Source organism: Dysidea avara, chromosome 1 (genome assembly GCF_963678975.1).
Source record: "Dysidea avara chromosome 1, odDysAvar1.4, whole genome shotgun sequence".
Classification (NCBI taxonomy): domain Eukaryota; kingdom Metazoa; phylum Porifera; class Demospongiae; order Dictyoceratida; family Dysideidae; genus Dysidea; species Dysidea avara.
In genome coordinates this window covers 35,992,280-36,012,847 of record NC_089272.1, presented here as the reverse complement: position 1 = coordinate 36,012,847, position 20,568 = coordinate 35,992,280, and the positions used below count along the sequence as shown (strand labels likewise).

Below are 20,568 nucleotides of genomic sequence, written 5' to 3'. Positions count from 1 at the left end.
GTTATTATATGTTCAAAATTATGCTGCTGGTGCCTACTCTAGAGTGAGACAAAAATAGACCACTGTGGGTAGTACTGTAATTTTGCTTTTTTTTCCTTCTTTGTAAAATGATTTTTGTACGCAAAACTTGTAAGAAAATTTCTTACATGAAAACTTTACACAAAATTTAACTATTCTAATAGAGCAGTCATTCACGTTAATCATACGAAAATATTTTTACATGAAAATTTTTACCACAAAATTGTTTTGCACTAAAAAAAGCAAATTATGGTACTGGAAACCAGCAGTCTTTTTATTGCCTGCAGTATGTGAAATTATGGTCTCAAAGATAGAGCAAAGACAACAGAGCAATGATAGAGTCACTATGCGTGAGTTGAGCTGTGACAGTTGTTTATCATGATTATTGCAAATAGCTAAAGGTAATGCATGCAAGTACCAAGAAGTTATGATTATTTTTGAGTTACGATTTCTTCATTCTATTACATTATTATAGTGGTCTATGCCAGAAATGTAGTGACAAAATAAATAAGTATTAGTAAGCACTTGTCTATTTATACAAATCGCTGAAATGATAGTATTCAACTTTTATACCCACACATGGGCATCCCTACAGAGGGAATAGTACAGAGTATTAAACTTAAATAAGTAATTGACTCATTTGCTTCTCCATCCCACAACTTATAATCAGTGAACAAGGTGACTATTATTATAGCAGAGCTAAACTGAGTGTTCTATTAGATTGTATAAATGATTAATATTAGTATATTCTGGCATGCGCGTGGAGGCCATTGCCTATAACTATGCGGTCAACCATTATAATATGTTTTGAGCATAAAACACTCTTTCCACAATAGAGGGAGAATTGACTGCAGACTGCAGCTGGCATGCACTGTCATTAATGTATTATGTATAGCTAGCTTTATAAATTATATACAAGATGTAAACTTATAATTGTTACACTGTAAAGTATCCTGCACCAGCTGCAGGCTTTCAGCGGAAGCTTGATCATGTTCATGGTAAATGTATTCCAGATTAATTTTGTGCTTTGTAATTTATTATGTCATTTGTAAGTATTGTTTGTAGCTAATCTCCTTTCATGCAGGCTTATACTGTAGCTAACGCAGCTTCATGGTTGAAGCTGAAAAGAGATATAGCTAGCTATGCGGTTAACAGATGAATCACTATACTAGCTACTAGTGGTCATGCAGGTTAAAGATGCCATGTATAAAATATTACTTGTCAGCCAACTGTGACACTGACAGCAAATATGTACTTTTGATGAAATCAACTTGTGACTAGCTATACTGTAAAATTCCATGCCAACCCAACATGAGACTGAGTTCTTTGCAATTATTTGTAATGCATGAATTTAAAGGAATGCACCCTTATAAGAATTCTTACCAAATACAGCTAAATAGCCAATATAGTGTAAACTGTATTGCTCAGTGACAGGTTAGCCGGTGATGGAGATAAGCACTTCAGGCTATGAATGAGGTAGCTAGCTACAGCTCTGAGCAAGTCAGAGGCTAGTGCTCCCATTTTACGTTAATTCATCAACTACTGAGTATAAAACTTGAGCGTGTAGACAGGTGTACCTTTAAGCGTCCATTTGAATTGTGATAAAGAGCGCCGGCGCCCTATATACGTAGGGGCGTGTACAAGCACGGAGGAATGGCGTGATCAACAGTCACATGCTCGGTCACATGACTACCCAGTACAGAGGAATATGAAGACGACTGCTCTCCTTGTACTCCTGGTCGGTGTGCTAATTTACAGCGCTTCTGCCGGCTACAGCAGAACAAAAATCTATGAAGATGAGATCGTAGTGAGATGGTAAGGGCTTGTGAACTTTTACATACATTTCGCTATTCATTTAATGAGACTGTCGCCGCTATAGCACCAACGTATCTCGTGTGCAGTACCAGGCAATCTCCACACAACCTGGAATGGATATTTGGTCCATCAAGGATGACAGCATTGATGTAAGGATTTCTCGAGAGAGCGAGATGTGGCTAAGGCAGTTGGGAGTGTACTGTACTATGGTACATGACAGTGTGGAGCTACTGATCCAGCAGTTCGAACAGAAGTTAACAGTACAGCAAGAATGGTTCGAAGAATATGTAAGTCCCAGCAATGTAGCTACGTAGTATCCAGCACTAGTGGGTGAAACAAAAAACAAGCCAACTGTATCATAAAGAATATGGCTTTTAGCTACATAGCTATTGCTGTATGAACCAGGCTATGTTGATTCATTGTTTATCATCACCAACTATGCAAGATTCTAGCAATATTCTCTGGTTGGTGTCTTAAATTGTGTGCTAAGCCCGTCGTACTATATTACAACTACCGTATAGCCTAATTATTTTGAGGGCAAATTTTTCGAGGTTGAGCAATGTTATCCCAATTTAATTTTCCAAAATGATAGACTATAATGAAGATTATGTCAATGATAAAATTTTCTCTGGTAACCCCAAAACCACAAAATCAGGCTGCTGCAGGACTACCGTATGACATACATGCATTCAAGCTAACCAACTCAGGTCAAACCTGGATAATCTGTAAACCGGAACAGCATTTTATATGAATACAATATGTGACCATCTCAGCAAAAACCCGACTTGTTCGCACAAGCATGCATATGAAAAAACAACAACAAAAGTTTAAACATAGTTCGTAAAATTACACATGCTGTAAGAAAAATACGCAAGTTTTTATTGGGCCAATACTTGAAGAAGGAAGAATCAGTCGATTAAAACTATGTGCAAGTGACTACAGGACTAACACTATACCTTGGCTGATGTGCTATTCCATGGTGAACATTTTAAGCCAAATTGCAACATTGTAGTCTAATGTAAATTGGAAGTTATGGCTGTAAATGTAAGCGTCTGTAGTTTATTTTCAGTATAGTCACTGTACAAATCGATTATCTTGCTCTTTTCTACTGTCTAGCACTATAATTCCAAAACTACTTACCACTAAAGACTGAAACTTGGTGATCCATTCCTTGGACACTGCAGATAATGTTGAGATAATAACAATAATTCTAAAATTGTGCGAATAAATCAGGTTTTTGCTGAGACCGTCACATGTGTGACTGGACATGCAAAAATAGGGCATGTGGGCACATGATTTTTGCCTACTTTTTCAAAGTTTCATCACTCATAACTTTTGTACCATTATGATAATATTATGGCAATGCTATTTTCAGCCCTTAGTGAGCATTTAAGTGACTTTATTATACTAAGTTACAGAATGCAAATATTCTGTTCCAGTACTGAGATATTACCTGCATAGTGACGGGGTGTAGTTTGTGCCCACATGCCCGGTTTTCGCAGGCCCAGTCACATATATTGTTGATATTGTTTTAAAAATTTAGTGATGTATGTGCAGTTAAGAGGTACTACTGGTATACAGGTGTAATTGACTGCCTTTTCTTCCATCCACTCTATACAGCATACATATGAAGAGATTATACAGTGGTACGAGGAGTTGGCCAATCAGTATAGTGAAATTGTCAAATATGAACCTTCTATTGGGAAGTCGTATGAAGGACGGGATCAGCCAGCTGTGCATATAACAGCAAGTAGCACTTCAGATACATTGAAAATGTATTTTCAATGTCAGATCCATGCAAGTAAGTTAAATACCTTATACTCTCTTATGCTATATCAAATCTACTTCCACAATACTATAATATATACAGTGATATGTGACCCGATTTGGAGAATCAGTTTTAATGTCACATATAGAAATATACACCTGTATAATGTGTCACCATTAAAGCACTTATGTACCTGTTCCAAGTATATTTCACAGAATTTCATGTAATTCAGAGTACTGGCTATACCGACCGTCTCAGCGAAAACCCATGTAGTTCGCACAATTTAAATATATATTTTTTTATTCACTCACCATTATCTGCAGTGTCCAAGGGATGGATCACCAAAGTTTCAGCCTTCTGTGGTGTGTGGTTTTGAAATTACAGCGCTAGAAATTAGGATGAACAAGGAAATCGATTTGTACAGTGATTATACTAAAAATAAACTACAGGCGCTTGCATTCACAGCCATTAATTCCGTTTGGATTAGTCTACAAAGTTGGAATTTGACTTACAATGTACCTTGCAGTCCCTTGCGCATACGTGTGTATAGGCGGTTTGTTGGAAGAAACGATGACGATCTTGTTTACGTTTACCGTATCGTAAACAAATGCACATGACACCCATACCATTGAAGCTACAAAAACTAAATATTTCAAACTGTCCATGAGCAGGCGAATAAGATGGTGTATAGTTTTAATTCATTTGAGTCTTCCTTCTTCGAGTACTGGCCCGATAAAAACTTGCATATTATTTCTTGTAGCATGCATAATTTTACGAATTATTTTTAAATTACATTTTTTCAATACGCATGCTTGTGCGAACTAGACGGGTTTTCGCTGAGACGGTCACATATAGTGATACCATGATAGTCTGATGTATAGCAATAAATTGTGCATAGCCTAATGCAGCAGGCTCTTAGGTCGTCTAAGACAATTTTGCAATAGATTACACTTCAGAGTGGGTTTCCATCAGAAACGTGATCATACTTTTAGTATGTGATCCAGATATTTGACAATATGGCCGTGCTTATTCAATATTTCAATTACTGCATCCCCAAGTAAAAGGTGACATGCTTGTATGCATTAATTGAAGAGCTTATATCAGCCAGTTTGTGTAACGTATGGCATTGTGCAATAGAAAGTTCTTTATCTGTGCATGAACGTGTACGATGACTACTCTACAAAATGCTGTCACTCGTATTATATCTCACTATCCTTACAACAGCAGTCATTACCTATTATGTGTAGGGGGTCATGTGTAGTGCATGCATGAATCTGTGAAGTATGCTCACAAGCATATACACCAGATACATTAATTAACCCCTCACTGCCAAATTTGTAGAGGCCTCCAATCTACTGCTTCTAAACTGCTATAACTTACACACCATATAATATAATCCTATAAAGCTATATATTAATTTACTCGCTATAAAATCGATTATCAAGTTGTGGTTTACAACCACAAAGCCATTATATAACTTTAAAGTGCAAAATCTGCTTAAGAGAAACCAAACATGAAATTACAGGCTAGGACTGTTTATAATAACACAATAAGCATCGCCAGCCTGTTTACAGTTGAAGCGATGATCACCAAGTATGCTTTTCCAGCATTTGAGGAAGTGAGCATGCGCATACAGACATGAGGTCATTGTTTCAAGGCGTAACATGCAGACATGGGGCCAAGTACATGAGTACTTATACTTAAGCACACTTAAGTACAAGTTTGAAAGTACTTGTACTTTTTTTAAATGTACTTGGCCCCATGTCTGGTAACATGCCACTCCAGCCTATATAATTTTTCTCCTTACAGTTTCTCTTCATTAGTAGTGCCATTATCACTTCAAAGAATCATCTACAGTGCTTGTTATCGACATTCCGAAAGTAGGCGATTACCTGCACGATAGTGTGCCAAAGCCGTAGCAAGGCCCAAAAAAGTGTTCAGGCTATGCAAACTAGGGGAACTGTGGGCATGCCTCCACAGGAAATTTTTGAAAATTTAGCCCTCTGAGAATGATTTGGAGACACACCTGAATGGAAATATCAGTGCAAATTGTAAGATTGGTAGCTGAAGTCCAAAGCTGACTGCTCTATTAGAGTTATTGTGCTCACTGTTCTATTAGAGTATCGCACTGACTGCTCTATTAGAGTATCTCGATCTTCAACAAAATTCCAAGTGGCTAAAATTAGTCAGGCCAAAACTGGACCAGCTGGATCGCTTGCTACGGTCCTGTGTATAAGAAGCCAGTTATTCCTGTTCCCGTTCACTTAAAGGTGTGGCCGCAGGAGCTACTAATATGCTCAACTGAAGTTACAGAGTGCTTAGAATTTGATGCTATGAACGTTTATATATCTTGTGGCAGTGAGAGGGTTAACAACAACTGCTGTTTAAGGTCCCACTTGTGTTATTGCACAATGTACATAGCATTACGTATGCACTACATACAGTGCACGTGTACCTTAAAACTGATATTAGAACACCTCACTAAGTGGAACAATAAACCTTCATTCCAAAGTGTTCCAAATAATATATAGAAGGATTCTGTTATAAGTTAACAGCATAATTATGTCACTGCATCTAGTAAAACTGGTCTTATTGCCCATGATAGCAAGTTTGATTTTTAACCATGAAGACAAAACTACATAAATACACTATCAACTTTCACTGTCAAAATCAGCCAGGCTTGAGTGGTCTGCTTTTACTGGCAGCTTTCCCAGTGGTGGGAAACTGATGTTGGCTACGTGTACAGTAGATGCTGTGGAAGGTAAGGAATTGGTGTAAAACGTGTGAAAATTTGGTACACATGCTTCAACCACTGACAAGCTATGTACAACTACAACACACTAAATACTTACCTGTAAAACTGGCATTTCTCAATACTTTTAAATAACTGGTTTTCCCAGAGACGGTCACATATTATATGAGACTTCATTATTAGGACTACCTTGAGACAAAAAAAAATTGGCATCTGGCTCAATAATGAGGTGGCTGTATAATAAGGCAAGAAAGTGTATACCTTTCCTACTGTGCAGTATGTCAGAGACCCATACCAATAGTGGCCACTATATCTGTGTCTGCATCTTGTGTATGCTTCACTTCATAATGCATTGTTCTTGTTATATAGGGGAATGGATCAGCGGTGCAGTGTGTGGATACATTGTCAACTACTTATTGGAAAATTATGGCAACAATGAAGATGTAAGCATCAACACATTATATTTAGTAAATTTTAAAATCACCTGTTTCTTATATTTGAAGGTTACCAAGCTTTTGGATACAGTGGAGTTCATTTTTGTACCGTTTGTGAATCCAGATGGTTACGCTGTGAGTCAGCTCTAAATATTATATTACTTTATTGACTTATTGGGTTATGTATAGTACACATGGACTAATGATCGTCTGTGGCGTAAAAACAGGAGACCAGGATCTCCTTGTGCAGGTGTTGATCTTAACAGGAACTATAATGATCACTGGAATGAGGTTAGAAACAGCTTTTGTGTACGTTTTACTAATTTCTTTAAAGGGTGGAAGCTCCAGTAATCCATGTAGTGAGACCTACCATGGTGCTGGGCCAGCATCAGAACCAGAAACTCAAAACACAGAAAATTATTTCAGGTAACTTAAGAGTTAAACACACATACCTAAATATGTAAATACTTCTTTCTCTCTCTATTAGAAGTCATACTGGTATTGTTGGCGCAATTGACTGGCACTCTTATTCGCAATTGTTACTTCGTCCTTATGGTAATAGTTTCACCATGCTAGCTGCATAGATAAATTATTGCTTAACACATAGGATGGACCAGTACAGATTCCCCTGATGAAGCTCAGCTCAGTGCTCTTGGCGATGAGATGAGCGATCGTATTTTTGCAGTCCATGGAAAGTTTTACACTTCACAAAAGTCTATCGGTCTTTACCCTACATCTGGGACTGCTTCAGATTGGTATGATAAAGTACACTATAAATTCTAAAATTGTAATCTTTCCAAAGGTTCTATTCTGATAATGCAAATGAGAACAATGGTGAATATCGAGCTGCTGGTTTTACTATTGAGCTTCGTGATACTGGTCTATATGGTTTTCTGTTACCTCCTGATCAGGTAACCACTATACACTGTATTTTACATTGCTGATACAATTATGTATTATCCATACTTAGATAATTCCAAACGGGGAAGAGATGATACCAGCAGTAATGTACTATGCAAATTCTTTGTTGGAAAATCCTTTGAAGAAATAGTAAAGTGCTGTGGGAACTGGATATTTTAAAAAGTTTTGTATTTTGTTAAACTTGTAATTGTTGCAACACATTATATGTCAGTTATCATGCATAATGTGTAACACTTATGTGTATACTATTTAGGGTGGCTGGCTAGTTCATTATAACAGCCATTCTAGCCTGGTAGGTGAATTGGCTAGCAGGTTCGAACTAGGCTGGAATTTGCTGTGTGACCTGTCATGGGCTACATATCTACTGTATTTTGTTGTCTTTTAATTACATGTTATTTTGAAGTGTATAATGGTATTGGTATTCAGGGGCATATGCAGGAATTTTGAAAAGGGGTTTCCACTACAGTTAAGTGACTGTTACATTAGAGTAGTTATTACCTGACTGCTTTATTAGAGTATCTCGATCTTTTCACCGAAGTCATAATGCAGAACAATACTATAAGTGTTGCTATCATGTGAGAAACTATTATTTAACTAAGATAAAAGTTTACAATGTGTCCTGTTCCATGACAGATTTCAGATTCTGGAAACCTGAAATTTCAAGTACTGTGTAAAATCCAAAGGGTTTTCCTGAAACTCCCTTCCGTGTGCCCCTGGTATTGATGATTAGGCTGGTCTCCCATATGTCCTACCAATATCACACTGGCTATAAATTTAGGTGTTTTTTTTTTGTTAATTAAGCATTTTGTATTTTAATTGCATCCTAGTATTAAAAGGACAATAATTACTAAGCTACCTGGGGGTCACTTCAAAGGGTTCCATGGAACCCCCCTTTTGGAAGAACCTTTAACTTGAGATACTCTAATAAAGCAGTCACTATTCTTCAGAGCAGTATATAGTTAGCAAGCTATATAATTATGTAGTTATAAATAAGGAGATATAGTTGGTGGAGGGCAGCTATTGTTAGCAGGTAGTGACCTTTTTTTGGTCTTCAACTTACAGCTTACAATTACAGTGTGGAACCCCCCTTTTATAAGTCTATAGATCTGCCCCTGTAGTACTTCGGACCAGATCCTCTAAATGCATGCATGTATCAACATACTGAAGAATATACCTACAAATCTTTTTTACTGGTTCTCCGATCCTTGCAATTGATGGTGTTAATTGCATGCTGATCATTGTAATTGACAACATGTACACTGTGTATAATTTAATTCTGTCATTTGCATTTGGCATGGTGGATATAGTTCAGTTTGAAGTTTATTATACCACTGCTATATACACAAACAAATCTATTACTTCAGTGATTGTCTATAGTTATTAGCTTGTCTTGTAGGTATATATTTTGAAGGAGAAATTTTTTGCTGATTTTGAGGTTTTAAGGGGTTACAGCAAAAATGTAATCCTTGAAATATTTAGACCTCCATTATAGTCCAATACATTTTGGGAGTGCTTGCAAATCTGCAACAATTAAGTAGCATTGCTTAACCTCAAAAATTTTGTCCCTCGAAATATTTACAATATATACAGAATATTGTCTCACTGTTTGATACCTTAATGGTGTTTACATTTCTGAGACAGTGTATTATTTGTTATTAGTCAACACACTGCTTCTTCCCTCTTGGTTTTGAGTGGTGTAACTATTTTCCTTTGCTAGGAGGAAGGAGACATAATAGGTAATTCTCTGCTAGACAAATTTCTCCATGTCAAAGGAATTGTAAGGGGGATCAAGTATGCTTGACAGCAAAGCTATACTTTCTGGCAGAATAGAGACATTCTGATTTTGGTATTGTGTCACATCTACATGCACACAATGCGTATAAGTCTATAGATACACACACACGAGCGCACACACGCAAGATAACAATACAAACACTACGAGGTTAACATGTGTGCGAAATGTATATAATGCTGTTGTTACAGATATTTTCTATTATTGATATATTATATGTATGAAAAAGCCCACCGATCAAGATTTTCAAAAGGCTGTACAAGGTTTCAACTTAATTGCTTTGCAGTTACACTGCAAAAATTATCTGAAGAGTGTCAGTATCAGTTGTGTCAAATTCCAGTAACTATCACTGACCATGGGCAGTGACATTAGCTTAAGTACTTTCATATAGCAGATATATACGTACAAATATGTCGTATAATATAATATACACATTTTCAGAAAATAATATAAGTCAAATACCACACCTTGTAGCTTTACAACTACATCATCACAATTTAGATGATTCTTTGAAGTTTAGTCCTTTTTTTCGTTTACTTTTAAATGGCACGGTAACAAAACAAGCAATTATTGCACCCACAAATGATGATGCAGTGGAAATAACCATAACTGACTCTGCACCACCAATTAAACTCTTCATAGGACCATTGCTTAACAATGCAAGTACTTGAGATAAAAGTAAGGCAATGATTAAAATTGAACAAGCTTTTCCAGTCAGATTCTTTTCCTCCGATGGCCACACCTTCCGCAGCAATATTGAATATCTATCATACTCCGATACCAAAATAAATGGGATTGTTAGCAATATCACAATAGCATAAAACATAGCAGGTGAAAGCACAAACAGCACAATGACGTTACGTGTTACAATCATTACACCACTTTGTAACATGAGTATTACATAAGAAGTTACAAGCATAAACCTCTTACCAAACAGTCTCAGTAATGGACCTAACAATAACGACACAAACACAGAAGAAAGTGCTGAAAATCCATAAGCAAGAGAGCCAATTCTTACACCTTTAGTGTAATTCTGATATTCCGTAGAGTTTTCATCTGCATTAACATCACCACCATAAATAAACTCTGCTACATAGTCGGTAAAAAAGAATGTTTGGCTCATTATTGCCAAAAGTCCAAAGAAGAAGGAAAACCACAATATCCACATGTGTGATGACATGTAATAAACAAAACGAATATTCTCTACTAATGACCGAATGAAGTCATTTTCATAGAAACATCCTGAGTTATTTGCATCATCAACTAGATCAGTTACATATTCTCCATAAGGTAAAATAGTGATGTCATCAACTGACATATATTTCATCATTTGTGCACATTGCCACGTAACTGTGATTCTGTTGCTAGCTTCATCATTTTCAACAGTTGCTAACTGTAATTTTTTATTTAGTTGTTCCTGATGATTTTCAGTATTAGGTTGATCGTTGATCTGCTGAGCCTGTGAAGTGCCATTATCACTTTCCGGTCTCTGCTGCTGTGAACGACGCTCATTGAAACTACACATTGTTGTAGCCAACCAAATAATAATAATTACTAATGATAACCCACATCCTATCTTCACTTGAGTGTTGAAATTTGATGACCATTTTATAGCTCCTATACCAAAACCCACTACAGAACCAAGTGATATCCAAACAGAGCATATTACATTACCCTTGCCAATATGTTCCATTGGTAGCACATCTAACAAATACGCTTTTGCTGGTGATTGTAGTGAACCCGTGCCAAAGTCAATGAGAGTTGTGGCCAGTACTATCAGTATTACTAGGACCATAAATTGCCACTTTTCATCTTGTATCAAATCTGATATGTCTGTTGTAAAAGGAAATAGAATCAACCCCAAAATACAGCAAATTGTTAATGCCAGTATAAAGGGCCTACGTTTTCCAAAACGACAGTTGCACCGGTCACTGGCACTTCCAAGGTAGCTTTGAAAAAGAATTCCTAGCACAGGGCTAAGACACAGTAACATGGAACCATAAATGGGTGAAAATCCTTTATCATAAATAGCCGGTACAAAGTATGCACCTTCTAATGCGTACAGAAGACCTATTATACCCCAGACACTGTTCAAAGCAATTACACGTAGCCATAGAATGACATTGACCATGTCCACAAAACTCTACAGTAATCATACACTATCACACCTCACTCTCATTAGTCACGCTACTTTGCAACAATCACGGCCGGACGGCTTCAAAGTTAGTGTCTTACGCTTCTTACTCTAAATTAATACTATGATGCGCTTGCGTTTATTACGCGCGTTCTACTAAACATTGAACGAAAGCTGAATGGGATGTCACCATTGTCACGTAGAGATAAATTTGCAACCGCGGTCGAAGTTTTAAATTTCGCTTTGACCTATGACTAAGAGATTTTTCCAGTGTGTGACCTGTGACTTGGCGATGATATTTCAGTACTTTTCGATTGTGGGTTGAATTATTGCCCTGGCTTTGCGTTACGGTTGGCCTCCCCTCCGTACTCCAACTCTTTGTGCTTGTGGGGCTTCATTATCTGTGGATCATGTGCTCTCTTGTCCGAAGGGGGGACTACCTTCCCTTCGCTACAGTGAGATAAGGGACCTCACTGCTACCATAGATGGTTTTTTCCTTACTTTGGCCCCTTTTCTGTTACACCTTTTCAGCACTAAGTCTTAAGTCCTTGAAATTAGGTTAGGTAATCCTAAGGCTGCAGCACATGTTGCTGCAGACCTTCAGTGCTGGTCACTGTAAAGCATTAATACAATAAATACTTTAGGATTAAGGAAAAATCCATCCCTCCTGGAGGAGACTGAGTGTGGCCCTGACTAGACATTGGGTGACCTGCAGTTCGATTCCTGGGGCTGGAGGGGTTTTTTTTTCCTTACTTTGGCCCCTTTTCTGTTACACCTTTTCAGCTCTAAGTCACTAAGTCTAAGTCCTTGAAATTAGGTTAGGTAATCCTAAGGCTGCAGCACATGTTGCTGCAGACCTTCAGTGCTGGTCACTGTAAAGCATTAATACAATACAATACAATAATACAGTAGAGACTACGTTGAAGTAGAGGGACACTATGCGCCCCTCTACTATCTATGCTGCTACCCTTTTGACAGAGGTGTGCTCCCAGGTGTGTACTGAACCAGAACTGCAACCCGTCCACAATCCTGATGATTTCCATCTTTCCACCTCAAATACTCAAGAAGGGGTTCGCTTGGACATTGCCATGAATGGTTTTTGGGGTAGTCGTTCTGAGAGATGTTTTATTGATGTTCGCGTTTTTAATCCACTTGCCCCATCTAACAGTTCTTCATCACTTTCTTCCTACCTTTAAGAAGCATGATAATATCAAGCGTCGAGCTTATGGTCAGAGAATTCGTGAGGTTGAGCATGCTTCTTTTACACCTATCATCATGTCGGCAATAGGGGGTTGGCTCACGAAGCCACAGTTTTCTATAAGCGTCTGGCTCCCTCCTATCGGCTAAGTGGGGTGATGAATACTCTGTAGTCCTGGGTTGGCTTCGGTGTTGTCTTGGCTTTTCTCTGCTCAGCTCGGCTATTCAGTGCATTCGAGGTGCGCGTTCATCCATTGGTGCTTACACTAGGGCTCCACCACCAATCATGGATTTAGTGCAAGTGGAGTCCCGCTTGTCAGAGTAACTTGCTGGCTGTGTTACTCTGTTTTTCTTTTGTCTTTTACAGTTGTCCAGCATGTGCCTTTCTTTGTGCTGGGGGTGGTAGGCAAGGGCAGTCCATCAAGCCTGAGTTAGGAAAAAAAATTATTTTTGCTTTGATCCAGACTTGGCACGCATTTGGTGGTCTTGACTTGTGATTAGAGTTTAACCGCGGATGCAGTTCTACCACAGCTTAATAATCTATGGTTCTACCTACAGTGAGTGCCGGCCTGTGTGCATGTGTCATCCCCAGCCCTCGAGTCGGCAGCTCGGGGCCTGGAGAATCATCATCACTGTTTACGTTAGATCATAGATAATATATAAGGTATATATTATGTAATCAAAAACAGCCAAGCTGTAAAAAAAGGTGCGGCCCCCATAAAGGCCATGGTGAAAAAAGATGTGAAATACAAGGTGGCGGCCAAGAAATGGCTGTGATGGTAGGTTAATGGTTAAATTTTAATAACAATAATTCAGGTGAATTTTGTGCCGCTTGGTCTTGGCACCAAATTCACCTGAATTGTTGTTATTAAAATTTAACCATTAACCTACCATCACAGCCATTTCTTGGCCGCTACCTTGGATTTCACATCTTTTTTCACCATGGCCTTTATGGGGGCCGCACCTTTTTTTACAGCTTGGCTGTTTTTGATTAGATATCACTTCTTTTTGTATTTGTATACTGCAAAGCCGGCCTATGGCTGGCTTTGGGGCTTTTGTAATCCATGTGTTTTTTTCTTTACCACAGAAAGAAGAAAAGAACTTAAAGAAGATTTTTCACACTTCAATTATTTTTGATTTTATTAGTAATTATACAAATTATATACATATATTTATTACATGCCCATTATTCCCCACAGGATATTTTTTTGCTGCTGATCTCTCTAGTGGGTGACTTGAAATGTAGCTGAACTATCTACAGGATGGTTTCTTTGTAGCTGAACTCTCTACAAGGTGACCTCTTCTAGCTGGTCTCTCTACAGGATGATTTGTTTCTAGCTGAACTCTCTACAGGTGATTTGTTTGCAGCTAAACTCTCTAAATGGTGGTTTCTTTGTAGCTGAACTCTCTATAAGATGACTTCATTTAGCTGAACTCTCTACAGGGTGATTTTTTGTAGCTGAACTCTCTATAGGGTGATTTGTTTGCAGCTGAACTCTCTCCATGATGGTTTTATTGTAGCTGAACTCTCTACAAGGTTACTTCTTCCAGCTGATCTCTCTACGGGGTGATTTGTTTCTAGCTGAACTCTACTACAGGTGATTTGTTTGCAACTAAACTCTCTACATGGTGGTTTCTTTGTAGCTGAACACTCTACATGATGGTTTCTTTGTAGCTGAACTCTCTACAAGGTAACTTCTTCTCTACATGGTGATTTGTTGTAGTTGAATTCTCTACAGGGTAGTTTGTTTGAGGCTGAACTCCCTACATGGCGGTTTCTTTGTAGCTGAACTATCTACAAGGTAACTTATTCTAGCTGATCTCTCTACAGGGTGATTTGTTTGTAGCTGAACTCTCTACATGATGGTTTCTTTGTAGCTGAACTCTCTACAAGATGACTTCTTCTAGCTGATCCCTCTACAGGTAGGGCCGCCCACAGGGGAGGGGGGGGGGGCAACTGAGGCATTTTTCCCCGGGCCCCAGCCTGAAAGGGGCCCCAGGAGGCCCCATGAAGGGCCCCCTGAATACCTGTTTAAAAGATCGATATACTCTAATAGAGCGGTCAGATCTAAATACTCTAATAAAGCAGTCACAGTATTCTTCAGAGGAGCAGTGTAGCAAGCTTATAGATAAGGAGATATGGTTGGTGATGGGTAGTTATTGTCATTGCCAGCAGGTTGTGACCTTTTTTTTTTTTTTGGTCTTCACCTTACAACTTGGGTCAAGGGCCTCACTTTAACTCTTTGCCCTGGACCCCTTTAATTTCTCTGGGCGGCCCTGTCTACAGGGGGATTTGTTTGTAGCTAAACTCTCTACAAGTGATTTATTTGCAGCTGAACTCTTTATGTGGTGGTTTCTTTGTAGCTGAACTCTCTACAAGGTGACCTCTTCTAGCTGATCTCTCTACAGGGTGATTTGTTTCTAGCTGAACTCTCTACAGGTGATTTTTTGCAGCTAAACTCTCTACATGATGGTTTCTTTGTAGCTGAACTCTTTACAAGGTGACTTCTTCTAGCTGAACTCTCTACAGGGTAATTTCTTTGTAGCTGAACTCTCTACATGATGGTTTCTTTGTAGCTGAACTCTCTACAAGGTAACTTCTTCTAGCTGATCTTTCTACTGGGTGATTTGTTTGTAACTGAAGTTTCTACAGGGTGATTTGTTTGCAGCTGAACTCTCTACATGGTGGTTTCTTTGTTGCTGAACTCTCTACAAGGTGAATTCTTCTAGCTGATCTCTCTAAAGGGTAATTTGTTTGTAACTGAACTCTGTACAAGGTGCGTTTTGTAGGTGATCTCACTGCAGGTTGATGTGTTTGTAGCTAGGGACCCGCCGATTATGCTCATAATTTTACCTATTATGCTATGCTGCACTGCTCAAAAATTCACCTATTATGCTTAAATTAATGCTTAATATTTACCTATTATGCTCGATTATGCTCAATGTTCATGCCTTAGTTCATATGCTTTGCTACTAGTTTAACACTGTATATAGAAAGAAAAAAATGAGTGGCTGGAACACTATAATAAATTCTTGCTGCATATAAAGAGAAAAGATCGATATACTCTAATAGAACATGCAGTCAGTTTGATGATTGTTCTATTAGAGTTACTGACTGCTCTATTAGAGTATATCGATCTATTTTGCAATTGTCATTTTTCCAGCAAGAATTTATACTATCGTACAAATATTTAACCTATTATGCTGGAATTATGTTCAACGCTTTTAGGTACCTATTATGCTCAAAATTACGCCAGCATAATCGGCGGGTCCATATTTGTAGCTGAACTCACTAAAGGGTGATTTGCTTGTAGCTGAACTCCTTGCATTGTGTCTAGTTTCTAGCTGATCTCTCTACAGGGTGATTTGTGTGCAGCTGATCTCTTTGCAGGTTCATTTATTTGTAGCCGATCTCTCTACAGGGTAATTTGTTTGAAGCTGAATTCTCTATAAGGTGATTTGTTTGTAGCCGTTCTCTCTGCAGGTTGATTTGTTTTAGCTGAACTCTCTACAGGGTGATTTGCTTGTAGCTGAACTCCTTACATTGTGTCTAGTTTCTAGCTGATGTCTCTACAGGGTGATTTTTTTTAGCTGAACTCTCTACAGGGTAGGGATGCGGCGATTATGCCAGCATAATTTCGGGCATAATAGGTATGTGTGGGAATCAGGAATTATGCTAGCATTTTGAAACGATTATAAAGCTTTACCAGTAGGAAAATCTGCAGATTGCACAATTCCGTTAAAAAAGATCGAGATACTCTAATAGAGCAGTCAGAAACTCTAATAGAACAGTCACTGAATATTATTTACTCTAATAAAGCAGTCACATTGAAATGAAATACTTTAATACAGCAACCAGCTAAAGAATTCAAGACTATTTGAAGCTTAAACATCAATGAAAATGGTGTGATACAGCAATAAACTGGCATTATTGGCCAATTATGGTGGCATAATTTTGGGAATAATGGGCAATTCTCAAAAGCATAATAGGTGATTTTTTGAGCACTGCTCAAAAGCATAATGCTCAATTTTTGGAGCATAATAGCCTCATGCCTACTACAGGGTGGTTTGTTTCTAGCTTATTTCTCTACAGGTTGATTTGTGTGTAACTGATCTCTCTACAAGCTGATTTGTTTGTAGCTGATCTCTCTGCAGCTTGATTTGTTTCTAAATAATCTCTCTACAAGTTGATTTGTTGGTTGCTAATCGCTCTAAAGGTTGATTTGTTGTAGCTGAACTCTCTGCAAAGTGTTTTGTTTTAGTTGATCTCTCTACAAAGTGATTTTTTGTAGCTGCCCTCTCTTCAGGGTGATTTGTTTCTAACTGATCTCTCTACAGGGTGATATTTTGTAGCTGACCTCTCTTCAGGGTGATTTGTTTGTAGCTGATCGCTCTACAGGTTGATTTGTTTGTAGCTGAACTCTCTACAGGGTGATTTGCTTGTAGCTGAACTCCTTACATTGTGTCTAGTTTCTAGCTGATCTCTCTACAGGATGATTTGTTTGTAGCTGATCTCTCTACAAGTTGATTTGTGTGTAGCTGATCTCTCTGCAGGTTGATTTGTTAGTAGCCAATCTCTCTACAGGGTAATTTGTTTGTAGCTGATCAGAACTCTCTATAATGTGATTTGTTTGTAGCTGATCTCTCTGCAGGTTGATTTGTTTCAGCTGGAAAGTGATTGCTTGTAGCTGAACTCCTTGCATTGTGTCTAGTTTCTAGTTGATGTCTCTACAGGGTGATTATTTTGTAGCTGAACTCTCTACAGGGTGATTTGTTTCTAGCTTATCTCTCTACAGGTTATTATTATTATTATTATTATTAGTACTTTACAGTGACCAGCACTGAAGGTCTGACAGCAACATGTGCTGCAGGTTGATTTGTGTGTAACTGATCTCTCTACAAGTTGATTTGTTTGTAGCTGATCTCTCTGCAGGTTGAATTGTTTCTAGCTGATCTCTCTACAAGTTGATTTGTTTATTGCTGATCGCTCTAAAGGTTGATTTGTTTGTAGCTGAACTCTCTGCAAAGCGTTTTGTCTGTAGTTGGTCTCTCTACAATGTGGTTTTTTGTAGCTGACCTCTCTTCAGGGTGATTTGTTTCTAGCTGATCTCTCTACAAGTTGATTTGTTTATTGCTGATCGCTCTAAAGGTTGATTTGTTTGTAGCTGAACTCTCTGCAAAGCGTTTTGTCTGTAGTTGGTCTCTCTACAATGTGGTTTTTTGTAGCTGACCTCTCTTCAGGGTGATTTGTTTCTAGCTGATCGCTCTACATGTTGATTTGTTTGTAGCTGAACTCTGTACAGGATGATTTGCTTGTAGCTGAACTCCTTACATTGTGTCTAGTTTCTAGCTGATCTCTCTACAGGGTAATTTGTTTGTAGCTGATCTTTTACAAGTTGATTTGTGTGTAGCTGATCTCTCTACAGGGTAATTTGTTTGTAGCTGAACTCTCTATAAGGTGATTTGTTTGTAGCTGATCTCTCTGCAGGTTGATTTGTTTTAGCTGAACTCTCTACAGGGTGATTTGCTTGTAGCTGAACTCCTTACATTGACAATGTGTCTAGTTTCTAGCTGATCTCTCTGCAGGGTGATTTGTTTGTAGCTGATCTCTCTACAAGGTGATTTGTTTGCAGCTGAACTCTCTACATGGTAGTTTCTTTGTAGCTGAACTCTCTACAATGTAATTCTTCTAGCTGAACTCTCTACAGGGTGACTTGTTTCTAGCTGAACTCTTTACAGGTGGTTTCTTTGTAGCTGAACTCTCTACAAAAGTGACTTCTTCTAGCTGATCTCTCTACAGGATGACTTGTTTCTAACTGAACTCTCTACAGGGTGATCTGTTCATAGTGGAACTTCTAGTGGGAGATTTGTTTGCAGCTGAACTCTCTACACGATGGTTTCTTTGCAACTGAACTCTCTACAAGGTAACTTCTTCTAGCTGATCTCTCTGCAGGGCAATTTGTTTGTAGCTGAATTCTCTACAGGATGATTTGTTTGCAGCTGAACTCCCTACATGATGGTTTCTTTGTAGCTGAACTCTCTATTAGGTACCTTCTTCTAGCTGATCTGACTACAGGGTGACTTGTTTGTAGCTGAAGTCCCTACAGAATAACTTGCAATGTAATATAATTCTATAATGGAGTAACTTGTAAACGTAGCTGAATGCTCTATTAGGGTGACTGTTCTATTAGAGTATCTCGATCTCGAATATGCTACACGTAGTTGGCCTTGGAATCATAACTCAGTGGTTTGTAATCCGATTCTTCTGTACTACTGCAAGGACTTTCTATGATAATTATTCCAGCTACACACCGATTTTCAGCTCACTGCTCTAAGCGGTTTGCCTGGTAGGCGTGAAAACTAATTGTTTTTATATTCATAAAAATCGATCGCATAATTTTGACACAGGTTGGGTTTTGTGTCATATCTCAAACTGGATTCCTTTTAAACCACAAAAAGGCACTCCTACGATAGTTACTCCATCTACATAGCAATTTTCAGCTCATTCCTTCAAGCGATTTACCCTGTGGGCGTGACAGACCTTCGACCTACTTTTACGCAAATAATCGGTCATAACTCCGTGAATGTTCATTGGATTCCTTCCAATCTTGGTACTGAGATTCGCCTTAATGAGCCCGTTACGTGTGCCAAATTTCAACCCGAGTGAAGCACGCATTCGTGTTTTATGGCGGATTTTGCAAAGTGTGCGAAAAGAAGTAGAAGAAGAAAAAAACGAAGAAAAAACCCAAACTTTGGCCGCTCGTATCTCGGAAATGGCTGGAGCGATTTTCTTCAAATGTGGAATGTGGACTCCCCTACCTAGCCGGCACTTCTGTAGCAACTTTGGTTTCAATCGGATAAAGAATCACGGAGCTACAAAGGTGTGAAAATCGTATTTACTTTCTTCCTGTAAATATACTCACTGTGTTGTGCGCCGGCTTGTTGGGCCGCACGACACACTACCGTGTGTCTTGATCTATGGTTAGATCTTACAGACGGGCTTACACCTTCATATACATGGCTTCTCATCATTTAATGGCAAGAGTAGTGCCCGGCAAGGTTGTACAGACATTGGGAGACAGCTGAGCTACCTGGGGTCAACAATTTTCATATGCTAAACCTCTTATGGTAGCAGCAGTTTATTATATGTATTGCATACTTTATACCATCACTGCATGGAGTGTGTGTGATTCTGGAAACCCCTCTCTGAAATTCTAAGTTGCAGGCTAACAATTTTGATATAAAGCTATAGTGTAACAGGAAACTTACATTGATTTCTCAAAAGTGGATTAAGAGAGAACAAGGGAAATAGCTAATGCATTGAAAAATCTTCCTACATGATACTCTAATTAGAGTAGTCCTAATACATTTATAATAGAAGACTCACTGGAAATTTATAGTAGTTAGCTAGCTAAATATTTATTTGGATAACATTGCATATTTGGATCACTACAATTCCTGACCTGCAATTATAAACTGCAATTGACATTAAGGACTTGAAGTCGTATAATTGAACTATCCATGAAATCAAGGAATCTATAGTAGTAAATTATAAACATTATAGATGTTCAAAGTCTGTCAGCAGCTGGTGGTTGTGCCCCATACCCCTGCACTTATAACATTAACTCTCTATAAAATCTGGTTGGAAAATTGCTGGACACACCGCTTATGTACTGTATGCGTGTTCAGAGCACAACTGAAAACTTTGGCTGATGCTGCCCTGCAAGAAAATTACTG

General features: G+C 38.4%; 2 protein-coding genes across 3 annotated transcripts; one reads left to right on the top strand and one right to left on the bottom strand.

Annotated features, from left to right (window-relative positions):
- Positions 1–1,636: 1,636 nt before the first annotated feature.
- LOC136263314 (carboxypeptidase B-like) lies at positions 1,637–7,945 on the top strand. Its single transcript, XM_066057830.1, has 11 exons — positions 1,637–1,833; positions 1,898–2,120; positions 3,454–3,634; positions 6,723–6,796; positions 6,857–6,922; positions 6,977–7,078; positions 7,122–7,213; positions 7,275–7,342; positions 7,395–7,542; positions 7,590–7,698; positions 7,758–7,945. Exons 1-11 carry the CDS (start codon positions 1,727–1,729, stop codon positions 7,836–7,838), a joined length of 1,251 nt encoding a protein of 416 aa, XP_065913902.1. The 5' UTR covers positions 1,637–1,726; the 3' UTR covers positions 7,839–7,945.
- Positions 6,179–11,755, bottom strand: LOC136263299 (membrane-associated transporter protein-like). Of its 2 annotated transcripts, XM_066057819.1 has the most exons (3): positions 10,431–11,755; positions 9,322–9,421; positions 6,179–6,353 (listed from the first exon to the last, which is right to left on the bottom strand). In XM_066057819.1, exons 1-2 carry the CDS (start codon positions 11,629–11,631, stop codon positions 9,354–9,356), a joined length of 1,269 nt encoding a protein of 422 aa, XP_065913891.1. In that variant the 5' UTR covers positions 11,632–11,755; the 3' UTR covers positions 6,179–6,353; positions 9,322–9,353. The 2 variants fall into 2 exon arrangements, with proteins under 2 accessions (XP_065913891.1, XP_065913886.1); XM_066057814.1 differs by lacking the exon at positions 6,179–6,353 and having other exon boundaries at positions 9,011–9,421.
- Positions 11,756–20,568: the final 8,813 nt, after the last annotated feature.